The sequence below is a fragment of the Pan paniscus genome, chromosome 8 (assembly GCF_029289425.2).
Source record: "Pan paniscus chromosome 8, NHGRI_mPanPan1-v2.0_pri, whole genome shotgun sequence".
NCBI lineage: Eukaryota > Metazoa > Chordata > Mammalia > Primates > Hominidae > Pan > Pan paniscus.
The window spans coordinates 108,808,702-108,833,514 of NC_073257.2; the positions used below are offsets into that span (position 1 = coordinate 108,808,702).

A 24,813-nucleotide genomic window follows, 5' to 3' on the forward strand; every position below is an offset into this window, starting at 1 on the left:
ATTTCTTTCTGTCTGTCTTATATCAGTTTTGTTCAAGCCCTCCATGACTGATTTTTGTGTTACATATTTTCTAGTGTACCATTTTGATTCCCTTCTCATTTATTTTACTACATTATAGTTATTTTCTTAGTGTTTGTCCTGGGGATTATAATTAACACCTTCATTTGTAGCAGTCTATTTTGAATTAATAACAACTTGGTTTCAATAGTATATAAAATACTTTGCTGCTACATAGCTCTCCCCCCTCCAATAAATCTTTATGCATTGTTTGTCCATCAACACAGAGTTATAATTATTGTTGTATGTAGTCTTTTAAATCATATAGGGAACAAAAGAGGCATTAACAAACTGAAAACATAACCTCTCTGCCTTCTTTGCTTCCTAGCACTTTATAATATAATATCTCTAATATGCTTTCAGATACTGTTCTAAATAATTTACAAATACTTGTCTAATCACGTTATAAATTTATAGCCAAGGAAAGTGAGGTGTGAAGAAGACAAATTGTCCAAGGTTTGGCCAGGCACAGTGGCTCACACCTGTAATCCCAGCACTTTGGGAGGCCGATGCAGGCAGATCACAAGGTCAGGAGTTCTAGACCAACCTGGCCAATATGGCGAAACCTGGTCTCTACTAAAAATACAAAAACTAACTGGGCATGGTGGTGGGCATCTGTAGTCCCAGCTACTCGGGAGGCTGAGGCAGGAGAATTGCTTGAACCCTGGAGGTGGAGGTTGCAGTAAGCCAAGATGGCGCCACTACACTCCAGCCTGGGTGACAGAGCAAGACTCTGTTTCAAAAAAAAAAAAAAAGAAAGAAAAGAAAAGAAATTGTCCAAGGTTATAGAGCTTTTAAAAGAGAATCAGATATTTGAACCCAGGTGACCTGGCTTCGTAATTCATATTCTTAACCACTACATCTCTTACTTCCTAGAGTTGTAGTACTCCTTCTATTACACTACAACAGTGAATGTAAAATTCAGTTGGATACATAAAACGTGCATTCATGTTGAAAATGAAGGAAAAATAAAGTGAAAGATACTGGGAATCATTTGGGAGGAAAGATAACAGTTGGAAGGGACTTTTGAACTATGGCCTTGAAGACCACGTAGGATCAAGACTATTGATATTTGAGAGAATTTTATTTATTTATTTTTTGTAATGGAGTCTCGTTCTGTCACCCAGGCTGGAGTGCGGTGGCATGATCTCAGCTCACTGCAACCTCCGCCTCCTGGGTCCACACCATTCTCCTGCGTCATCCTCCCGAGCAGCTGGGACTACAGGCACATGCCACCACGCCCAGCTAAAATTTGCATTTTTAGTAGAGGTGGAGTTTCACCATGTCTCAATTTCTTGACCACGTGATCCGACCACCTTGGCCTCCCAAAGTGCTGGGATTATAGGCATGAGCCACCGCATCCGGCCTGAGAGTACATTTTAGAAGGAGCAAGGTGAAGAGAGGGATCAAGACAAAGAAAATCAAGGCCTACTTGAGAAGCAGATTGTTATTGAAAGGCATTGAAAGGAGTGTTGAAAAGGTTCACTTTTGGAAGAATTTGAAAGCCAGACTAAGCAGTTTGAATTTTATTATGCAGGCAGTAGCTAATCATTGAACCTTTTTGAGCAGGGGAGAACTATTAAGAATTTTGTATATAAATCTGAAAGCTGACTCAAACATTGGTACAGTTTAAAATTTTCTAATATATCCTTCAATTGGGGCCAGACTGAGGGTTTATCTTTTGTACTGCCATATATTATGGTGTGTTAGAAGTGTGGTAAAAAGTAATGATTTTTAAAATATATAAATTAGATATATTTAGATGTGTTTGATTACATTAAAAGGAATCTGTTTCAGAATCCTCGGATGACATTTGGAGTGGGTTAAGATATGTCTTTATTTCAATAACAGTGCCATATATAATAGTTCAGATCAGCTAGTATTTTTTGAGTACTTACCATCAAGTTGTTTGCTAGATGGTAAAGATAGAACAGTAAAAAAGACCTGATCTTAATTTTCAGTCTCTTTTTCTTTCTAATCTTTAAACATTGGAATGCTCCAGTATTTGGTCCTGTTGCTTCCTTTCCTTAACTTAATATGATCTTATCTAGTTCTAAAGCTTTAAATTCTGTCTGTACTTTACTGATTCCCAATTTTATATTGCCCCATCTCAGTGTCTCCCTTTTAACTTCAAAGTCACCTATCCAATTGCCTTCTTCATAGATCTACTTTGATTTCTAAGTAGCATCTCAGACTTATCCCAAAAGTGAACTAGATCTCTGTCTGCCAAACATTTACCCTCCAGTCTTCTCCATCCTAGAAAGTTACACTACCGTTTACTCAGTTCACAGACCAAAAGTGTAAGTGTCATTTTCCCTCACATTCCACATCGGCACATCATCAAGCAAGTTGGTTTTATGTTTGATGTATACCCTCTATGGGGTCACTACCCTCTACCGCCATTGCTACCCCTATCTCTTGCCAAGGCTGTTGTCATAATAGTCTCCTAATGCTTTATCCAATAATCTGTTCTTTACAGCTACCTGGTAATCTTAAACAATATATATCTAATTATTTTATCTCTACCACTACCCAGATATAAAACTTAAGTGGATTTCTGTTAAAATTCAAAATCCAGTCTCCTCACCGTGGACTGTATGATCATACCTCTAAATCTCTTACCTTATCTTGTACTTCCCATCTTAAATCACCTTGCTGACCATGCCTGCTTTCTTGCTAATTCTCAATATACCGTACTTCATACCTTAACTACCTCAGTGCTGTTCACTCTGCCTAGAACATTCATGTGTCTCCATATGGCTTGTTCCCTCACTTCATTGAATGCTCAGAAATGTTAACTCCTTTGCCTGTAATCCCAGTGTTTTGGGAGGCCAAGGCAGAAGGATCGCTTGAGACCAGGAGTTTGAGACCAGCCTGGGCAACATAGCAAGACTCTGTCTGAAGAAAAATTTAAAAATTAACTAGCTGTTGTGATGCATGCCTGTAGTCCAAGCTGCTCAGGAGGCTGAGGCAGGAGGATTGCTTGACCCCAGGAGTTTGAGGTTACAGTGAGCTGTGATTGTGCCATTACAACCCAGCCTGGGCAACAGAAAGAGACTCTGTCTCTAAAAACTGAAAAGAAAAAAAAAATCTTGCCTCCTAGATAATTTTTTTCTCGGCTTTCTAAATGCTGTCTTCGCTGCTTTGTACAGTAGCACTTATATGGATGTTCCTGACATTTCTGGTATTTAGAGGCGTGTGGGTTGAGGAGGGATCTCACTATTACTGTATAGTCATACCTTATGTCATTGACTTTTTTTATTCACAAATGTATTAGACTGACATACATACCTCAAATAGAGTTGACTGCTTGTGAGGAATGGGGGAAAATATGAGAAATTTTAATTTATTTTCTTTTCAGTAAATTACTTGCAAAGTAATTTTATTAGTTTTATTTATTATTATTATTACCATTTGTTTTTTTGAGACAGATTCTTGCTGTGTTGCCCAGACTAAAGTGCAGTGGCATCATCTTGGCTCAGTGCAGCCTCCACCACCCAGGCTCAAGCGATTCTCCTGCCTCAGCCTCCCAAGTAGCTGGGACTACAGGCACACGCCACGAAGCCTAGCTAATTTTTGTATTTTTAATAGAGATGGGGTTTTACCATGTTGGCCAGGCTGGTCTTGAACTCCTGACCTCAGGTGATCCACCCGCCCTGCCTTTCCAAAGTGCTGGGATTACAGACATGAGCCATGATACTCGGCCCAAAGTAATTTTAAAACAATCTAGAGTTATTGAGATCCACACACTGAAGATAATAAATGAATCTCCTAATAGTATAAAGCTCCTGCAAGCATGCTAGGTCTAGGTTGGGGCTAACTCTGGAAAGAAGAGAGTAAATGGACAAAGGAATAGGGAGAGGATGGGAAGGGATAGAAAAGGAAGCCCCACCTTTCCAACCCTAAGAACTTTCAAAGTTTAGTTTTTATCTCTGTTCTTTCAACTATAGAAATTTCCATTTTACCTAAAGTGAAGGAAATCATTCAGCTTATAATTTTGTTTTTACTTAGTTAACTCCATTATTCCCAAGGAATATGAGAGAGAGAGAGAGAGAGAGAGAGAAAGAAAAGCAAAAAAAAAAAAAAAACCCAAAAGAATGCTTACCTCTCACAGTGTAATTTGTAGTTTTGGTATCTTTGAGAAAAAATGTGATGTAAAAAAGATATTATGCATTCAGTAATGCTTTTTAAATGAATACATATTTTATTGTTTGTAGCAGGATGTGTTAAAAAAGAGTAGTTAGTGGCTGTATCTGCAAGCACATTTTTATTTGATTTACAAACAGTGCTCATATGAATTTACTGACCTTGTAATGACAGAGGTCTTCAAACGGATTGTGGCCTATGGATTGTGAACTGATGTAATTGACTCATTCCTGATCAACCGCAGATTTGCATTTAAATGGTTTCTTTCTAAGCATGATTAACCTAGACAGTTTGATATACTAGAAAAAATGAAACAGAACTGCCCCTGGATTTCCAAAGACTTAATCTGACTTAGCTACTCACTACCTCTGTGATTTTGGTAACTTATTTAATACCTTTGAATTATTCTGATAATGTTCTAACTACTCAGTATATCTTTCTTTTCCCTCCTTAATGTATTAATACTATTGTTTTTCAGGACTTTATCTTTTTTGTTTTATTTCTATCTTCACTATGATTACAGCTTTCCACAAAAAAAGTTTGCTGCTGTTTGTGGGCCAGCAAAAAGAGCCCTTAATTATGTTCTGGTTTTAGTCTATAGATACAGAGAACTTAGTTGAGCTGGAGCAGAAAGCCATCTTTTTTTTTTTTTTTTTTTTTTTTGGTCAGATATCTGTTACCCTTCTGTTTTATTTCTATTTTTTCAAGTCTTTAGCTTGCCTGATACACAAAACAGAGTCCTTGTAAAATCTCCAACCTCTCAGTTAATTATAATGATGTAGGAATTAAGAAGAGTGTGTTTGCATTCATCCAACAAATATTTATTGAGCACTTACTTGAGGATGGTAGTTCAAAGTATAGGGTGATGTTAAAAGATGAATAAACTCCAGTTCTTTGCTGAAAATCTAGCGGATTAAATACCAAAAAAAGGTATATAAATAGTACAACTTGAGTACTGATGAGGATGTTCCTAACTTTGCCTGGGGCTTATGGGGTGAGATGGGGATACCTTAGAATTAGATTGAGGGTTGCAGGAAGAACATTGTAGGCTGACGACATATTGTGCTCAAGTGGCATGGAAGCATTGACAGTATGTGTTGTGACTGATCAGTATGGCCAGAGCATAGTGTATGTATACAGAATATGGTAGCAGGAGAGACTGAAAAGATAATTTGGGATCAGATCCTATAATGATCATGCATGGCATCCAGAAATTGAAATCTTCACTATTGTCAGTGGAAAGCTATCAAATGTTTTTAAAACCTAGAAAGGATGATGTTTAGCAGCAGCATGAAGGGTGGATTCTGGTGGTAGAGATGGTGGTGTGGGAGAATACTAAGATAAATTAAAAATTAAGAGATGTTATTAATAGGTGGTGTGATGAAATGAAAAGAGCCTGGGCTTTAGAATCACAGGAATGGTTTTAAATCTAGATATTGGCCTTTGCAGTTTGGAACGAATTAGCTGCTTTGATTTTCAGGGTTGTTTGTTTTGTTTTGTTTTACACATTCTGGGTAGTAATAGTGCTTATTTTACAGTATTCCTTTGAATATTTTGTTATGGGCATGAAGCACCTGCTATAGTGCTTGCCTGATACCAAATAAGGGTGCAGTTAATGATAACTGTCATTATTATCAACATGAGTGACATTTATTATAATTGTTAAGATAAGAGATAGTGAAAACCTGAATTTAGGGATGGAAAAGAGAGAACAGATTGGGAGGAATCTTTCTGAAGTAAAATGAATAGGACTTAATGACCGGAATACTTGGTGATTTATGGAAAGAATGGAATTGTGACTAACCGAGGTCTCTATTTAACCTGAATAACTTGGGGGGAAGGTGTTCGTGATGCCATTTTCTTAGTAATGAATACAGAATATAGACAAAATCTATGATTGAGATGAAGGAAAGGAGTAAAATGATTTTGATTTGGTGGGCATTTTTAGGTATTTAGGAGATTTTGGTGATAATATGACGTAGGAAATTAGAAATTTGGTCTTAGGGCAAGAGATAAAGGATTGGAGAGTTATAAGTATCTGCATAGTAGTGGGAAAGCATGTTAATTTTGATTCCTTGACTAGAATTATAAATATCTTAACGGCAGGGCATATTTTTAAACATAACCCCTGTATCCCCACACTGCTGAGCTCTATGTAAACACTTGATTAATTCTTATTAAATGTGAGATTTAAAAAATAATATTCTTGATGGCTTTGTGAATAGAAAAGGTAATGCATAGTTACTTTGATTTTTAATTTTTAAATGTTCACTTTATTTAAATTTATAAACTTAAAACCTAGTTCTCTCTAAATACAGATCTTATTCTGTAACTAATTTTAACAAACTTTTGATAAATATCTTAATTTAACTTCTTAAAACATTTAAATCTGTAAGTATAAATTAAATTTATTTTCTCTGTAAATATTGATTAATAAAACCTTAGATAAATAAATCTTGTAAATCTAATAATTTAAAATTGTAAATATAAACATCCTTAAGTTTTGTGAGTATTCTTATACAGGATGCAAACTTAGTAAAATTTCGGCTTAAAATCATAAGTCTAAATCAGCTGTTCAATTATACATTTTAAATTAGAATTACAAGGCTGGCTCTAATAGGCCAGATTTTCTTAAAACATTACAAATTTTTACCAAACAGGCATAGAGTACCTGTTTTGTAAACAGCTTTATTGAGACATAATTTACATACCTTACAATTCACCTATTTTAAGTATGCAGTTCACCGATTTTTATTATAGTCACAGAATTATGCAACCATCACCACCATCTAATTTTAGAATATTTCCCTTAATACAAAAAGAAATGTGTTGCCCGTTTGCAATTATTTTTTCATTTTCATTCAGCCATAGGAAACCACTAATGTACTTTCTTCTATCTATAGATTTGCCTTTTCAGTACATTTTATATCAATGGACTCATAGTATGTGGTCTTTTTTTTCTGTCCTTTTTTCACCTAACACAATGTGTTTTGAGGCTTATTCATCCATATTATAATTTTATTCCATTGTATGGATATACCACATTTTGTTTATCACAAATTACCTCTTAATATACAATAATTAAAATTTTAGTTCTTTTAAGTCATCCTATACTTGATTCTTTTTTTAAAAAAAGAAACCTGAAAATAAGTAAATGAATCTCTTATGAGTTAGACAAAAATGCAATAGAATAAACCCAAAGAAATGGATAATTGAAAAAAATTAAAGCAAAATTTAACGAAATCAATGATATAATAGAGAAGAACAAAAAAGTCAAAGTAGGTTTTTAAAAGAAAAAAACTAAAAAAAAACTGATAGGATCGATCAAGGAATAAAAGAAACAAAAATAGTATGAAAATGAAGACTGACAACATATTAGAGATCAAAAGACAAGGTATTTATAGCAGCCTGCCATTAGTTTTTATATAAACAGTCTTTTCCCTTTTCAGGAGATCATTATTCCCAATCATATTTTTCTTAATGGAACTACTTTGAGTAACCCTTACCCCCCAGAGTGAATGGCTGTTCTACTTCCCAAATCAGAGAATATCTATAAATGTCTTTTATCAATATTCATAAGCAACACATTGTCTTCATTTTTCCTCTAGAATTTTGTAAACACTGCTTCGTAGGCTTTTTTTTTTTTTCTCTTTTTTCTGTTTTAAGAGATGGGGTCGGCCGGGCGCAGTGGCTCACACCTGTAATCCCAGCACTTTGGGAGGCCAAGGCGAGCGGATCACGAGTTCAGGAGATCGAGACCATCGTGGCTAACACAGTGAAACCCCGCCTCCACTAAAATTACAAAAAATTAGTCGGGCGTGGTGGCGGGCGCCTATAGTCCCAGCTACTCGGGAGGCTGAGGCAGCAGAATGGCGTGAACCCGGGAGGCGGAGCTTGCAGTGAGCCAAGATCACGCCACTGCACTCCAGCCTGGGTGACAGAGCGAGACTCCGTCTCAAAAAAAAAATAATAAAATAAAAAGAGATGGGGTCTCCCCATGTTGCCCAGGTCAAACCTCTGGACTCAAGCAGTCCTTCCACTTAAGCTTCCCAAGTAACTGGGACTGCAGGTGTGTGTCACCACATACCATTCCCAGCTCTCCATACATGTTTAGCATTTACATTTACCAGTGAAATGACTGGTAGTCTAAATCTCTTTCCTCTTATTTTAAGTAAAATTAAGTGAAATATTTTCCATATTTGGAGCTTGTAAATTTTTATTGTTGAAATTCAGATATTTTACCAGGAGAGTCTACATGTGTAGCTTCCCCTCCAACCCCCTAGTGCTGCCCCAGTATTTCATGGAGCCCATTAGATAAGAAGACTCAAGTCAGTAATCAACATTAGGAAGTTTTTGTTTCCTTTTCTTTCTTTAAATTTTCTTTTAAATTTTTAAAACGTTCATTCTTTGCCTTTTCTTGTTCTAAAAATCCCATTTTACAGATACCGCACGTCTAGCCACCTCATCTCTAATCTTTTTCTCATTATGTATGTGTCTTTGACACTTCACTATACAATATTAGGCCATTTCTTCCTTCCTTCCTTCCATCCGTTCCTCCATCTGTCCATCGGTCCACCTTCTTTCAATGGTCTCGCTCTGTTGCCCTGGCTGGAGTGCGGTGGTGCAATCTCGGCTCACTGCACCTTACACCTCCTGGGTTCAAGTGATCTTACCACATCAGCCTCCCGGGTAGTTGGGACTACAGGTGTGTGCCACCACCCTGGGCTAATTTTTTGTACTTTTTTATAGAGACGGAGTTTTACCATGTTGTCCATACTGATGGTAGGACATTTCTTAAGTTAATTTTCTAAATCACTACTTTGTTGTGTATTTCTCTACTTAATTCTATTTGGTAATTTTAGTAGTTTTTCTCCTCCCCCCAAGCATTTGTTCTCTGCTCTTTTATTCAGAGCTCTTTGCTCTTAAAAAAAAAAATACTATTTCTCCTTGGCCTCAATAAAAATACTATTTATAATTTGTCTTCAAGTGCTGCTGTTTTGTCTTCATTAATTCTGTTTCATTTTGGGCCATTAGTCGTGATTAAAGTGTTACTTCTCTTTGGTATATCTGGCTAGGTTTTGTCATCAGTTCTTGTGCTGGGTAATTCTGAGAGTGGTAAGTGAGCCAACAAATAGGGTTCATCATAGTGCACCATCTGGGAGAGTGTGCTCAGGAGGAGAGGAAGAATTATTAATGAATGTAGTTCTCTAATAATGAAATGAATCACCAGGGATAGTAAGGGGAAGAGAAGCCTGAATGGTCATTGCTCATTATCTATAGAAGTTCATTTGGTCTTTGATTTAATAACATACTGAGATAGTTGGAATGTCAATTAAAAAGAATTGATTACCTTAATTACCTGGGATAGAATATAAAAGATTGTATAATCTAGTGTTCTAAAATTATTACCACAATTACTATTGCACCAACCCAATACTTTCACTTTGTGACTGACTTCGTATGAAGGCTCAGTGTGGTGGTGGCATCAAGTCACACATCCTGACTTTTAAGCAAACAACTCCGGATAATATCATTCCCCTCTTTGTTTATTAGGACACTAATTGATTATTATTGCCAGCAAGCACCTTTGAACTGATACTTTGTAAAATATAATACAGTCATGTGTTGCTTAACAATGGGGTTGCATTATGAGAAGCACATCCTTAGGCAGTTTCATCATTTTTCAAACATCGTAAAGTATACTTACACAAACCTAGATAATATAGCCTACTGCATACCTAGGCTATTTGGTATAGCCTGTTGCTGCTAGCCTGCAAATCTGTACAGCACATTACTGTACTGAATACTGTAGGAAATACCACCATTGTCACACAATATCATTGTCACACAGTGGTAAGTATTTGTGTATCTAAACATAGAAAAGGTACAGTAAAAATTGTCACACGTGGATAGGGCACTTACCATAAATGGAGAGTGCAGGACTGGAAGTTGCTCTGAGTGAGTCAGTGAGTAAGTGGTAAGTGAACAAGAAGGCCTAGAATGTTGCTGTACGCTACTGTAGACTTATAAATACTGTACACTTAGGCTACACTAAATTTACTTAGGAATAAAGTAATTGCAGTCCAACATTACAATGGCTGTAATCACCAAGCAGTAGGAATTTTTCGGCTCCGTTATAATTTTATGGGACTACCGTGGTATATGCAGTCCATCCTTGACTAAAACATCGTTGTGTGGCATGTGATTGTACTTTATTGAAGACTGAGCACCAAGCTCAGTACAAGCTTGCGTACAAGATCCAGGGGCCTTGATGTAAAAATTGCTCATTTTCTGATATATTCCTGCATTTCCTTCAGCACCTCTCTGAAACTACTGGTCTCTATACTGGTTATCTCAGAGGAGAGGTTCCCAAGACCCGGGAACCGTTTTTTCATTCTGTTAATTTTTTTCCCAAAAGAACAGGCTATATTGCTGACCTTAGTTAGCTTTGTATTTGATATATTCCTATTCTGTTACTTTTTATAACCTGTTTTCCCCCTTTTCGTTGGAAATGGATTGTGATTTAGATTGAAGGGGGAAATTTGTGGGAGATTTTAGTCTTCTATCTTCTGTTTTCGAGAGCTGTGTGATTAAATCAGAAGCTAATCAGGCATGTGAAGCCTTTCTATGAGAGAAACATTGTTCCTATAAGAGAAACATTGCTTCCTAGCCTTCCTGGAGCATTAATTCTCCTTGAGGAGATAAGACGTAAATGAATAAAAGAAAAATGAGAACATAGTGTTTAGATAGCCTGTGACAAATTTTATTTTACAAAATACTTGAAAAGACAGTGTTTTCTAAATGGCAGAAAGCAGAGAAGACATTAGGCAACTGACTTTTATTTAAAATCAAGCAACAGTCTGAGAATTCTGAGGATGAGAGAACTGGAAACTGAAGATTCATGAGGGCAGGTAACATGGCAGCTCAACACTGCCTGTTGAACAGTCCCTGGCAGATGATAGACTCTCAGTTAGTGTATGTCGAATAAATGAATATGTATTTGTTGAACAATTTGAAGAGTTATCTTGAAGGAGAGAGATACTATATTTTAGCAAAGGTGAGATGCAGAGGCTTCAGAAAATGTTAGGAGGTAGGAATGATCACTGAACACAACAGAAGACCATCCTGACCAGAGCTGTAGGAATGAGCAGGAAAGGTCTAGTAAGTAAGCCAGCTAACAGTAGGTAGGGTCAAATTATAAGCAGTTTTGATTGCCGAATTTGGAATTTGGGGTTTGTTCTTTAACCAGTGTGAACTTTGAAGAGGTGGTGGCATCATTGAAGCAGTGTTTTAGGAATAGCCTGAAGACATGGTGCAGGTTGCAGTGAAGAAGAAACTAGAGCTCAACCTTGAGACTAGTTGTGATGTTGGATAGGAATTCTTTCAAAAGTAGTCAACTTCGATAAAATAAATAATTTTTCTTTATATGTGATATGTAAAGGTAGTTTTTAAGCCTTAGTGATTGAACATAACGGCATGGCTGTCTTTTTCAGTATTTAGTTTTCCATGGCATTTTGTTATTGATCTTTCTGGCTTTTCTGTGATATCATGGTATATACATTTTGAATATATTTGTTCTTCGCTTATTTGCCTTTCGTTAATGTCAAGCATAGCACGTCAGACATTCCCTGTTGCTATGCAACTGCTAAATTCAATGTTTAGTATTAATAAAACTGAGTGGCATTAACATCCAGTGAACAGAGGGTAGCAAAATACGACTTTACAGTATCTAATCAATAATGTTTGTTAGGTTTAATGTATTGTTGCAGATATGAGCAAAAGAGGAGTGACTTGTTTACAGTTGCTATTTTGAGCAAAATTAGTTGTGATTAAATCTTTGTGTTTATGACCAGATTTTTTTTGTTTGCTTTTGTTCTTTGTCATTGCTTTTTCATCTGTGACTCAAATTTTTGTTAGTATTATTGATCTTCTGCCCAATTTTCTTATGTCAGATTCTGTTCTTCTTTAAAATTTTTATCTCCCAAAGCTTTCATTTGCATTTTTCTTTCCTGGCATTATTTCTTGCTATATTTACTTTTTTCCTTTTCAAGAATTTACGCTCAGCCCGAAAATTTGGAATTTGTTACAATTTTATATAAACCCAGGTGAAAGAATATTAGATTTGCTCTTCAGGATAAGACCTACTTAATAATTTCCTTTAGCTATTTGCGTTGTGTATTTGATGCTTGCAAGGTGTTGAAATACTTTATTATTTGTGAAATCAGATTTTCTTTTGGGAGGGCAGGTAGGGGGGCTTTAAGAATTGGAGATAGGCTGTGGGATTTATTTATTTTTTTAAGTCAGATCGTTCTGAAAATATCTGATCTCCAGGGCCAAAATAGGCAGTATCTAGCATTTTCTTCTCTTCTCTTATCACTACCTCCCCACCCCCACAGCCCTACCCCAACCCTTTTTCCTCCCTAGTGTGGAAGAGAGGGGACCATAGCAATTTAGTGGAATATATTTTAATTTTAGTAGGTAAATAATAGACATAGATACCTCCCATTTGTTTGAGTGGGTAGTTTGATTTTGTTAATGTCCTTGGAATAATTTTGATGGGAATTAAAGAGAGTTGAAAAACAATTGCTCCCTAACAATAAATAAAAAATCTGGAATCTAGGATATATCATATAGTATAGAAAAACCAGCTCTCTAATTACAGTGTAAATAACACAAACTAGAGATTACTGAAAATTATGGCTTAATACCAAGGCAAAGAAATCCCTTACATTACCATCTTCTTCTTCTTATAGCCAGATAAACAAAATGCCATTTTCAGAGGCCATCATTTCTACCCCCTTACCTTCTAAATCCTTTTCTGTGGTTGTATTTGTGGTCAAAAATTGATACATGTGAGGGGGCCTTATGTGTCCGGCAGGATATAGTATTTTAAATTAAGGGGTACCTTATCTTTTAAGCATGGGAGTGCTTTTTAACAATTAAATCGCAAGCCCCTAGGTGACAGATTATGTGGCAAAATACACAGTGCCCCTAGCTACTAGGAATTCAGTAACACTTTTTATATTTACTTTATTGCAGTAATCCTATGCATTTGAAAAGTAGTATGTATACTGAATGCACAAGACGTTAATTTCGAGGCCGCACTGAGAGTGCATATGGATTCATAGACTCCTTGTTTGTAATAACCATTTGAGTTCCCGGTGAGGTCCATGGCAAACATTTTGGGAACCACTGCTTTAATCTGTTATTTCTGGTATGTTGTATAAAGATACAGTCTGATTCCTGCTCTTGTTTTCCTCCTTACTCTCTTGACCCATAAGAAATTGCAAGATGGCAAAGATATTTTAAAATTATTCAGTAGATCCATCAGTATTTGAGATAATAAGCCAGAAAAAAAGTTTTTGATTTTTTCATTTTCTACTTCTTTCACACTGGTAGAAGGACATAATAATTTAAACATTTGTGTACAAGTATATTTGATTTTTTTCTCTTTTTTTTATATGTACAATCAGTGGGGTTTACGTTTATAAAGGAACCAGTACATAGTTATTGTGGCAATGTTAAATACTTATAAAAGTCTTTTAAAAGTCTTGTACCTTCTTTACAAAAGTCTTGCACCTTGTGTTTGTGTGATGTAGTTTTTCTCAGTAAAGATTTCATAAACTTAACTCAAAATCTGTTGTCTCAACTGGTATTTTGAAAAATGCTATTTAGACTATTTTAGAAAGTTGTGGAAATTTTGAAGCAGTTTTTGACTCATTCATTGAGAAAAGTACCTTTTAAAATGGAGCCTGAGAGTTTGTACAAAGAGGTGTTTGGGATTTTGTAAAATGGTGAGAAAACCTGTGAATTTCCATTCCTTCATTGGTCTTGTTCTTGAATGTGCTCAGAATTTGTGTTGAATGTTAATCATTGACAGAAATGCAAATGCTCCTTTTAGATTTGTCATTGACACTCTTTTTCTAAGCATCCCTTCAGTAGTAATCCAGGATCCTTGAGAACTGGAAGAAAACACCATCTTTTTTTTTTTATGCAAAGATTATTCAATACTAGAATGAATATTATTGTGGTAATGGATTTTGTTTTTATCCTTTCAGGGTTTGAAAGTATTCTTGAAGGGCTGTTTGGACCTGCATTATTAAAAGATCTCAGTTTATTTAAAGGTATTCAAAATATTTTTGGTATTTCAAATTATTCCTGGTGCCATACATGATACGTTGGTGTTTTAAGCCTCAGTCTCCTTTTTATTCACGGTTTCATGTGGGTTAAAGCTATATTCATGTAAGCATCTTTTTGTGTTTAGTTGATATTGTTAATATATGTATGAATAATGTATTAACTAGTGAGCAGTTAAGAATTTAAGAGTTAAAATTTTTAAGACAAATATGGCCTAACTACTTAGGTTTTTGTTAAACAATATTTTTGAAATTAATTTTAATTTATTTTCCTAAAAATTCTCTTTTATGACTATTAATTTGTTACTGTTTTTGCAGACTGTGAACCTGAAAGCATTTCTGATTGGACTTTTGATGAAAACTGTTTATTCTGTTGCTTGAGAAGAGATAAAGTAAAGGTAACTAAGAAGCCTGTGAAACTTTTATCTAGTGTAGTATTTTAAAGTTTTCATCTTTTAAAACATTGTGTTACTTTGTTGGAGGATTTGTAGGAAAAGGAAGGTATGGTTTCATACTTGGTTATGAAAGAGTTTGATAGTAATCCTGGGTTTTGCAATTTAAGTTATTTCCATCCTGTTGATTAGCCTATTAAGAAACCTATATCCTACCATGCATTTATTGTTGTTATTTTGTTTTTTTGCTTTTTTGTTTTTTTTTTTTATATTGAGACGGAGTCTCTCTGTGATGCCCAGGCTGGAGTGAAATGGCACGATCTCTGCTCACTGCAGCCGCCGCCTCCTGGGTTCAAGCGATTCTCCTGCCTCAGTCCCGAGCAGCTGGGATTACAGGCACCTGCCACCACACCAGCTAATTTTTGTATTTGTAGTAGAGATAGGGTTTTATCATATTGGCCAGGCTGGTCTTGAACTCCTAACCTCAAGTGATCTCCTCCCTCAGCCTTCCAAAGTGCTGGAATTACAGGCATGAGCCACCGTGCCCAGCCCATGCATTATTTTATTTATATAGTTCACTAGGCAGAATAATTAATTGTCTCAAACTGTTGTGTTTATTTAAAAAATGAAATGTGTGGTAATTCAAGTAATGGGAGTTATTTTTAGTACAAAAAGAACAGTAATGTAGATCTGGATCAAGCAGTTACTAATTCATGTAGATTTATGATATACTATGGTTTCTACTTTAAGACACTTCTTCATAATATCTGGGCATGAATGCTATTATTTTTAATTGTATAAACTGGCTGAACCTTTGTGTATTTGTTGTTTTATTGCTTTGTTTTAAACATAAACAATTTTGTTAGAAAACATTTCACTTGTTGGAAACATTTATTAATAGTGGTTTACTACTTTTTTTTTTTCATGGTACATCCATTCCCTGTTTTAAAGCCTTGAAAATGCTTTCTTCTGCCGTATACACTCTTTTTTTTTTGAGATGGAGTCTCACTCTGTCATCCAGGCTGGAGTGCAGTGGCGCGATCTCTGCTCACTGCAGGCTCCCCCCTCCGGGTTTACGCCATTCTCCTGCCTCAGCCTCACGAGTAGCTGGGACTACAGGCGCCCGCCACCTCGCCCGGCTAATTTTTTGTATTTTTAGTAGAGACGGGGTTTCACTGTGTTAGCCAGGATGGTCTCGATCTCCTGATCTTGTGATCCGCCCGCCTCGGCCTCCCAAAGTGCTAGGATTACAGGCGTGAGCCACCGCGCCCGGCCTTCTTCTGTCCTATACACTCTTAAATCATTGACCAGATTTTATCAGTTTTTCCCTCACGATGAATTTCATTTTTTTTCATTTCCACAATCATTACTATAGTTCTCTCTTAGTCTTCTTCAGTCTCTTAAATATTCCTACAAGGTTAAACTCCTCCCAACCCTCACCCCTCAAATGGTGTAGAAATGTTACCTTATACTTAGCCTTTGATGACTTTCTCATTGTCTTCTGGATTCATTAGCCTAACAGTGCCTCAGTACCCTCCACATTTTAATCCACTTTTCTTTCTAATGATATCCCACTTGTCTTCTATACAGTTTTCTTTCAACTAAGCTATTTCTCTATAGCTAGAAATTCCTTTGTTTTTACTCTTAAGCCCCATCCTTCCTCTGCTTCTATTGCTGTTTCAGCCTTTCACACTGTTGTCAATATTATCTGTGCCAATTACTTGTCAGTTAATATTCTGCCTTATTTTGTTCATCCTTTTTCATATTTGAATCTTCTGTTCCTGACTACATTGTCAACTGCTAAAAACTAGACAGACCATGCTGCATGCTTCCTTGTACCCCTGCGTATAACCATTGTATCACTATTTATCTGTGTTGGCAAGTTGCTTTAAAATTTGAAAGCCAACGTGTAGCCAACTTAAGTGCTTTTTAATGTTCTTTTTGTATGGCTTCTTTTTCTTGTTTTCTACATGAAAAAGTCGTTGCTCTATTTGGAATGGTCTGTTTTTGTTGAATTGAGGAAGAACGTGTTTTAAAATTTAATCTGGCTCCGAAAAGAGAGACTAGAAAAGAAAGCAACATTGTTTTGAGTTAAACTTCCAGTGAAATCGAAGTTCATAATTTTAAACTCTGTGTGTGTGTGTGTGTGTCTCTGGTGGCTCTTTATTCAGCAAGCCATTTAATAGGAATTTTTGAAAAATAAAAAGAAGAAACAGTTACTAATTTTTTTTTCAGGTTAGGATGAGGAAGAGAGCCATTCTATGCTTGGTAGTTGTATATAGTATATTCTTGTAATATGATTGAGAGTTTTCCTTTGCTGTATGAGGGTAAAATATTGTATGATTTTTTTTTAAGAGACAGGGTATCACTGTGTTGCCCAGGCTGGACTTAAGTGATCCTGCTTCTTCAACCTTCCAAGTAGCTAGGACTACAGGTACATGCCACCATACCCAGCTTGTGTGAATATTTTTAGAAGAAAATACAGATAGAGAAAGTCATGAAATGGTGAAGCACTTAAAACAACTGTTTTACTGTTTGTAGTTCTACAGTTTTTAGTTGGTTTTCTAAATAGAAATAATTTTTCCATTTGACAGCTCAGCTGGTTCTGGGAAAGCTATTTTTCTCCGTTAGATACTATATCCTGTCTTTGGCATTTATTATTTTCGGAGACAGTCGTACATCTGTAATGGAAAATAGTAAAAGAGAAAGCCTATATCATGTGAATTGTCAGATTTACAGTATTTCTTTAGTTGTGTTAGACTTAAAGTGTTTATATTGGAACTCTTTGCAGTCACTTGGAGCATCTTGTCCGAGAAGGACTAGAGTCTGGAAATTAAATATTTTTTTTGTTTTGTTTTTTGGAAATGTATTATATCCGTTGGACTGAGGCTTGCATTTTAAGGCTGGCTTAAGATTCTAAAATAGAAAGAACTATCTGGAGAATATGGTAATAGCCAATAGGTGGCAGCATAGAGCATGGTACTGGAATCTTGAGTTTGAGATTGACATGGTGAGATAATCTAGGTAGTGTTTGGAAAAGCACTTAGAAATATTGACCTGATGTTTGGGAAGCAGCAGCTATGCATACTTTTAGCTAGTTGGATTTTCAGTAAATACTAAATCTGTAGAATGGATAAAGCAAATACATTATTTATATTTACCTTTAAAAACACGTAGGTGAAAAATATGAAGTAGCCTCTTTGGGAAGTAGAACAGGGATTCACCTAGAGATTAGTAAAAATTTTTGAACTGCACTTCAGGATCGGGCAGAAGTTAGAGAATGTAATTGTAAGGGAAAGGCAACTAACATGTTCTGAGCATCTACTATGTGCCAGTTATTTTTACATGTTCCCATTTTTTTTTTTTTGAGACAGGGTCTTGCTCTGTTGCCCAGGCTGGGGTGCAGTGGCGTGATCTTGGCTCACTGCAGCCTCTACCTCCTGGGTTCAAGCGATTCTCATGCCTTAGCCTCCTGAGTAGCTGGAACTACAGGCGTGCACCAACACGCCCAGCTAAGTTTTGTATTTTTAGTAGAGACAGGGTTTTACCGTGTTGGCCAGGCTGGTCTTGAACCCCTGACCTCAAGTGATCCACTCGCCTCAGCCTCCCAGAGTGCTGGGATTACAGCGTGAGCCACCACGCCCTGCCACTCCTATTTAATCTTCAAAACAATCCTATAAAGTTGATTAAAGGCATCCTAGTTTTATAAATAAAGAAAAGGAAAGGGTCAGAGATGTTCAGTTATGGGCAAAATTACATAGCTGGGATTTGATCCATGTTTTTAGAATATATGCATTTTGATAACAGTAGGAGCAGGAACATGGAAAGTGGAGAGCAAGAATTAAGTAGGTCTTGGAATTCAGTTGGAAAGAGGGAGGGAATCCTCAGTTGGAAATTTCTCAGTTGGAAAGAGGGAAAGTGTATTTGAAATGACCAATTCTAGCTATGTTAGGAATCTGTGAGTGAGTGACTGACTGACTGCCTGACTGCCTCAGTGCCTCAGTTACCTGCTTGCTTCTTTCCTTCCTCCCATTTTCTGTTTTATGGGCATAAAGTAGGCACTCTAAAATATTTATTAAATGAGTGACTAAGAAGTCAGGAAGCTTAATAAACTTGGAAAATTATAATAGCTGTTTTGAGTGTTTACATATATACACAATTCTCTGTGTACTGCTTATTCATGAGGCTTTTCTTTTCTTTTCTTTTCTTTTTTTTTGTGAGATGGAGTCTCACTGTTGCGCAGGCTGCAGTACAGAGGCATGATCTCGGCTCACTGCACCCTCCACCTCCCTGGTTCAAGCAGTTCCCCTACCTCAGCCTCCCGAGTAGCTGTTATTACAGGCACATGCCACCACGCCCGGCTAATTTTTTTGTATTTTTAGTAGAGGCGGGGTTTCACCATGTTGGTCAGGATGGTCTCAAACTCCTGACCTCAGGCAATCCACCCGCCTCGGCCTCCCAAAGTGTGATAACAGGCGTGAGCCACTGCACCCGACCTTCTTTAACCTTTCTTTAAGTTTCAAATTTTTAAATTAATTTTAGCCTTATAAAGCAATTGCAAAAATTGTAAAAGGAATTCCCGTATATTCTTTAACCAGATTCTCCAAATGTTAGCATGTTATGTAACCACAGTACAATTATAAGTTCAGGAAATTAACAATGATACAATAGTATAATCTGCAAACCTTTGCGAATTTGCCAGTTGTCCCACTAGTGTCCTTTATCTGGTCCAAGATCCAGTCCAGGATTACAGTCTGACTGATGTTGTATCATTCTTCGTGCATCATGTCAGAAAGCACATGGTGATGTTTACTTTGATCACTTAGTTAAGGTGCTGTCTGCCTCTTTTCTGTAAGACCTTCCTTCCTTCCCTCCTTCCTTCCCTCCTTCCTTCCTTCCTTCCTTCCTTCCTTCCTTCCTTCCTTCCTTCCTTCCTTTCCTTCTTTTTCCTTTTTGTAGTTAATGGCTACATTGTTGAGGGAGGTACTTTGAGGTTTTGTAAATATCTTTTTTAATTATACTAGTTTTTCATGCACTAATTTTAGCATCCATTGATGAACATTGCCTGAAAAAAAATTACTGTGGTGTTGACCAAATGATTTTCTATTTCCATAATTTCTTCTACATTTATGAGTTGGAATTCTACTGTAAGGAAGAACTTCTCTTTTCTCCCTGTTTATGTTGTTGTTTTAATATATCAGTACGAATTCATGGATTCTTATTTCATTCTGTGGATTATAATTCATTACAGTCCTTGTTTACTTAGCAGTTCAAATTATCCTAGGCCATTTAGAGCCCTTTGAAGTTGGCTGTTGTGTCCTTTTTGACATGTTTCTTTTTTTTAAAGCACTTTTTTTTTTCACTTTTTGGCATTAAAAGATGTTCCAGTCTTAACATGTACTTTCCCTGTCCCGGCCCTGGATTTCTCCAAAAAACTAGTTCCTTTTAATCAGAGAACTGTGTAAGAATTCAAGGTGTGGGTACTAGGTGTATGTACTCTTGGTACTAGAGTGTCATTGCTTTGAAACATGTATGTTTACTAAAATACATGTGTAGCTATGTTATTTTATATATCAATGAAAAACCATCCACTGAGATTTTTTGATTACAGATATGTTGATAGTATGAAGAGCTAATCCAGTAGTAGTGAGAGGGTCGGGGAGAGATGGGAAGGATGGGAAATTACTTTTAGTAGTTAATTCCTAAAAACGGACTGCTTCAGTGATCAGTCTGTTCTTGTGTATGGCTGGGATAGAGATAGCTGTTTGTAAAGTACAGATAACATGGATGATTCACTAAGGATGATGGGAGAGTAGGATGTTATACCAAAATATAAAATTAGTTTATGCACTTAGGTTTAAGACTAAAGTAAGTTTAGTATTTGATTGGCATATTAGGAGAGTGTTTCAAGAAGTTAGAACTTGAGGTTGGGTGCAGTGGCTCACACCTGTAATCCCAGCACTTTGGAAGGCCTCAGGCAGGCAGATCACTTGGGGCCAGGAGTTTGAGACCAGCCTGGCCAACATGGCAAAACCCCATCTCTACTGAAAATACAAAAATTTTAGCTGACTGTGGTGGCCCATGCCTGTAATTCCAGCTACTTGAGAGGCACGAGAATCGTTTGAACCTAGGAGCTGGAGGTTGCAGTGAGCCGAGATCATGCCTGGGCGACACACACAGACTGTCTGGAAAAAAAAAAAAAAGAAGTTAGAACTTGATCTGTGTTTTTGAAGAATATATAAGTCTGGATGAGTAGAGATGAAAGGGCACATCCTGGTTGGAACAGGGCATTTATTTTTGGAAGTAACCAGTGATATGGTTGGAGCCAGATAATAGATACCTTTCAGTGCCCAGCTAGCTCAGGAGTCATGTAACTAGATCTTTTTCATTGTATCAGCATATTTTGCTGAATGTTTCTTAATTTCTTCCAATTCGTGAATATGTATTGTTTGGTTATATCCCTTTAACATTTTAGTTTTATTGCTATTTTATTTTATTTTATTTTATTTTGAGACGGAGCCTCGCTCTTGTTGCCCAGGCTAGAGTACAGTGGCGCCATCTTGGCTCACTGCAACCTCCACCTCCCAGATTCAAGCGATTCTCCTGCCTTAGCCCCCCTGAGTAGCTGGGATTACAGGTGTCCACCACCACGCCTGGCTAATTTGGTATTTTTAGTAGAGATGGGGTTTCACCATGTTGGTCAGGCTGGTCTCGAACTCCTGACCTCAGGTGATGCGCCTGCCTCGGCCTCCCAAAGTGCTGGGATTACAGGCGTGAGCCACCGCGCCTGGCCTTTATTGCTATTTTAATACATTGAAAGTTTTTTTTTTTTCCAAAGCCAAACTGTATCCATCTTTATTAAAGATACTTTCGATAAACAACTGTAGTATTTTAGGCAGGACATGGGCAGACAGTTGTTAACAGTATAGAAGAACTTTCAAACTCCCTTCTTCAGTGGACTACCAAAAATCAGAAAGCCACTATAAAACCCAATGAAGTCTTTATCTAATGCTCTGAATGGGTAAAGTTTAGAGTGAGGGTTGACAAATTTTCAAGAGCTGACCCTGACTTTAAGGAAGTGAAATGAAAATGGCAGTATTTATCTGAAGATCCACAATCTAGAAATGGAACCACTGCTCTTTTGAGGGGTGCCATCTCAGTGGCATCACTGGGAAGTCCAGATTGCTTGACACACTGGTAACCAATTATTGGGGGTCAGGTCCCAACAGATGTCTGGATTTAAGGGAGTTAAGTCTGTGTTGAAAGGTGGAAAGGGAGAAGAAGACATAAAAATGCATTTGTTTTTCTATACCACAAGGCTTTTGTGCCACGGCGCCCACGTGTATCAAAGTCAGGGAATCCCACTTCCTGGGAGCCAAGAGGAAGTCTCTCAAAACTAGGAGGGAAAGGTGTTTTCCCCACAACAGTCTGGCTTCGGAGACATTCTATTAGTGACCTATGCCCCTTCCCCCAAAAACGACAATGAAGTATTCTGTGTGCTCACAGCATAGCTTTTAAAAATATGTAAGTAAATAAGCTGGGCACGGAGGCTCACGCCTGTAATCCCAGCACTTTGGGAGGCCGAGGCAGACGGATCACAAGGTGAAGAGATCGAGACCATCCTGGCCAACATGGTAAAACCCTGTCTCTACTAAAAATACAAAAAAATTAGCCAGGCGTGGTGACATGCGCCTGTAGTCCCAGCTACTTGGGAGGCTGAGGCAGGAGAATTCACTTGAACCCAGGAGGTGGAGGTTGCAGTCAGCCGAGAATGCGCCACTGCACTCCAGCCTGGGGAGAGAGTGAGACTCCGTCTCCTAACTAAATAAATAAAACAAAATTCTGCATTTTTATGAAACTTGGTAAAAAATAGAATTTCAAACTATACAGTCACCAGAAGTACACAGTTATCAAAAATGCACACACTTCACTCGGCATCTGCAGCACCTTCAGCTTTCTGTGCCTGGTCTGATTTGGCATTTCCCATTTTCTACAGGGTTATTCACCTCCTTGCCAGCATCAGCTTTTTCCTTTTTCCCTTTGGGTACCTTCTCTCCCTCCTTTGCAGGGCCCTTTTGAAGCTTGGGCTCTGGCTTTGGAGGAGCAGGGTTAGCAGACAACCTTGCAGATCTTCTCTGTGGTTAGTCCTTTAACTTGGCATTATCTCCTTTAGCATCCCCTTCAGCCTTTCTCTAGGCATATTGGCAGCGACGGCGGCAGGATGTAGGTGCTAGGCGCAGGATGCAGTGGCGCGTGGCCTTTGGTAGTCCAAGGGTCATTCTCACCTCTTCTTCACACTGTTCCCATTGAAAGTTTTTATTTATTCATTTATTTATTTAGAGACGGAGTCTCGTTCTGTTGCCCAGGCTGGAGTGCAGTGGCGCAATCTGGGCTCACTGAAAGCTCCGCCTCCCGGGTTCACCCAATTCTCCTGCCTCAGCCTCCTGAGTAGCTGGGACTACAGGTGCCCGCCACCACTCCTGGCTAACTTTTTGTATTTTTAGTAGAGATGGGGTTTCACCTTGTTAGCCAGGATGGTCTCAGTCTCCTGACCTCGTGATCCGCCCACCTCGGCCTCCCAAAGTGCTGGGATTACAGGCGTGAGCCACCACACCCGGCCCCCTTGAAAGTTTATATTAACAGCAAGCAGATGATAAATCTAGTTGTTACTTTTATATTGTATTCTTCAACATGTATTTATGTTGAATACTTTGGGCATATTCAAACCTGCTCAATGTGACTTGCCTGTCATCTTACACCAGAATACTACAAATCAATAAGTATTTACCTGTGATATAAAAGGAACTATGGAAGAAAAAATTTCAATATAGTTTCTATCAGGAGTGAGAAAGAAACACATATGAGATATTTAAAGGCTATATATATATATATATATATATATATATATATATATATTTATTTTTTTGAGACGGAGTCTTGCTCTGTCTCCCAAGCTGGAGTACGGTGGCACGATCTCAGCTCGCTGCAACCCTCACCTCCTGGGTTCAAGCAATTCTCGTGCCTCAACCTCCTGAGTAGCTGGGACTACAGGCACACGCCACCCCACCCAGCTAATTTTTGTATTTTTAGTAGAGATGGGGTTTCACCATGTTGGTCGGGCTGGTCTTGAACTCCTGACCTCAAGTGATCTGCCTGCCTTGGCTTCCCAAAGTGCTGGGATTACAGGCATGAGCCACTGTGCCCAGCCTCTATGTGAGATTTAATAGAATGCAGAGTGAAATAGATATCACAAATTAATACGTGTTAATTAGGTGCTCAGTTAATTGTACAAATCTAAATTGCTGGGTCTAACCTTGTTAAATTTCCAGAGACGTTTGGTATAGATTATTTAGGATTAAAACTGCTTGATATGAATCAGTGCTCAGTAAGAGATTCCATGAAATATCAAAGAGTTTATTTTTTGTCTCCCAGTTCGTAGAGTTGTTTGCAAAAAACACAGGCAAGGAGAAATCATTAATTGGTGACTGCTCTGTTCAGTTTTATGTGGTCAGAGTCAATGAATAGACTAATCATTTGGCAGGTTTATTAAATGTGTGGTTCTGTGTTTGGCCAGAGAAGATAACAGAGAAGTAAAAGACCTGGTCCCCTCTTGGCTTGTGGAATATTGGGGAAACTATGAGTGGCAAAAGCAATTAGACTTGTAATCTATAAGGAGTTTTAAATCATCCATCCTGTGCATCCAGAACCAGAATTCTCATATATGCAGGGAACATTAAAAGTAAAATCCCATGCTCATTCCCATATGTAGTATTTTAGAGATAGTAGCTAATACAAGAAAATATAAGTACTGTAGCAGTTTGAGAGGTGCAGTAGATGACACTGGAGTTGCTTAATCTAGAAGTTAGAACTCAAACTGAACTTTAAAAGGATCTGTGTGTGTTTTAGAGTGGTTGGTTTGGTAATTGTTTTTAGGATGTAGTACAGAAGGATTTACAGCGAGAAAATTATGGGAGGGTCTTAAAATAATTCACAAAATGAAACTGTTCTAGAGTCATGGCTGTGAAGATGCATAAGGAAGAGATGTGCGTAGAGAATCTGGAATAAAGAGTTGTCGAAGCTTA

At 37.5% G+C, this 24,813-nt stretch overlaps 1 protein-coding gene across 11 annotated transcripts in view; it reads left to right on the forward strand.

The window, feature by feature from the left end:
* Positions 1-24,813, forward strand: part of LCOR (ligand dependent nuclear receptor corepressor) — a 151,239-nt gene that overhangs the window by 61,801 nt on the left and 64,625 nt on the right. For 10 of the 11 annotated variants that reach the window (XM_034931231.3, XM_055093242.2, XM_034931234.3 and 7 more), the window contains 2 exons: positions 14,262-14,327; positions 14,658-14,737. In XM_034931231.3, coding sequence (XP_034787122.2) covers positions 14,262-14,327; positions 14,658-14,737 — 146 coding nt within the window. Of the gene's footprint in view, positions 1-14,261; positions 14,328-14,655; positions 14,738-24,813 lie in introns of those variants that run through there. The other variant, XM_063607836.1, reaches the window with a different exon arrangement.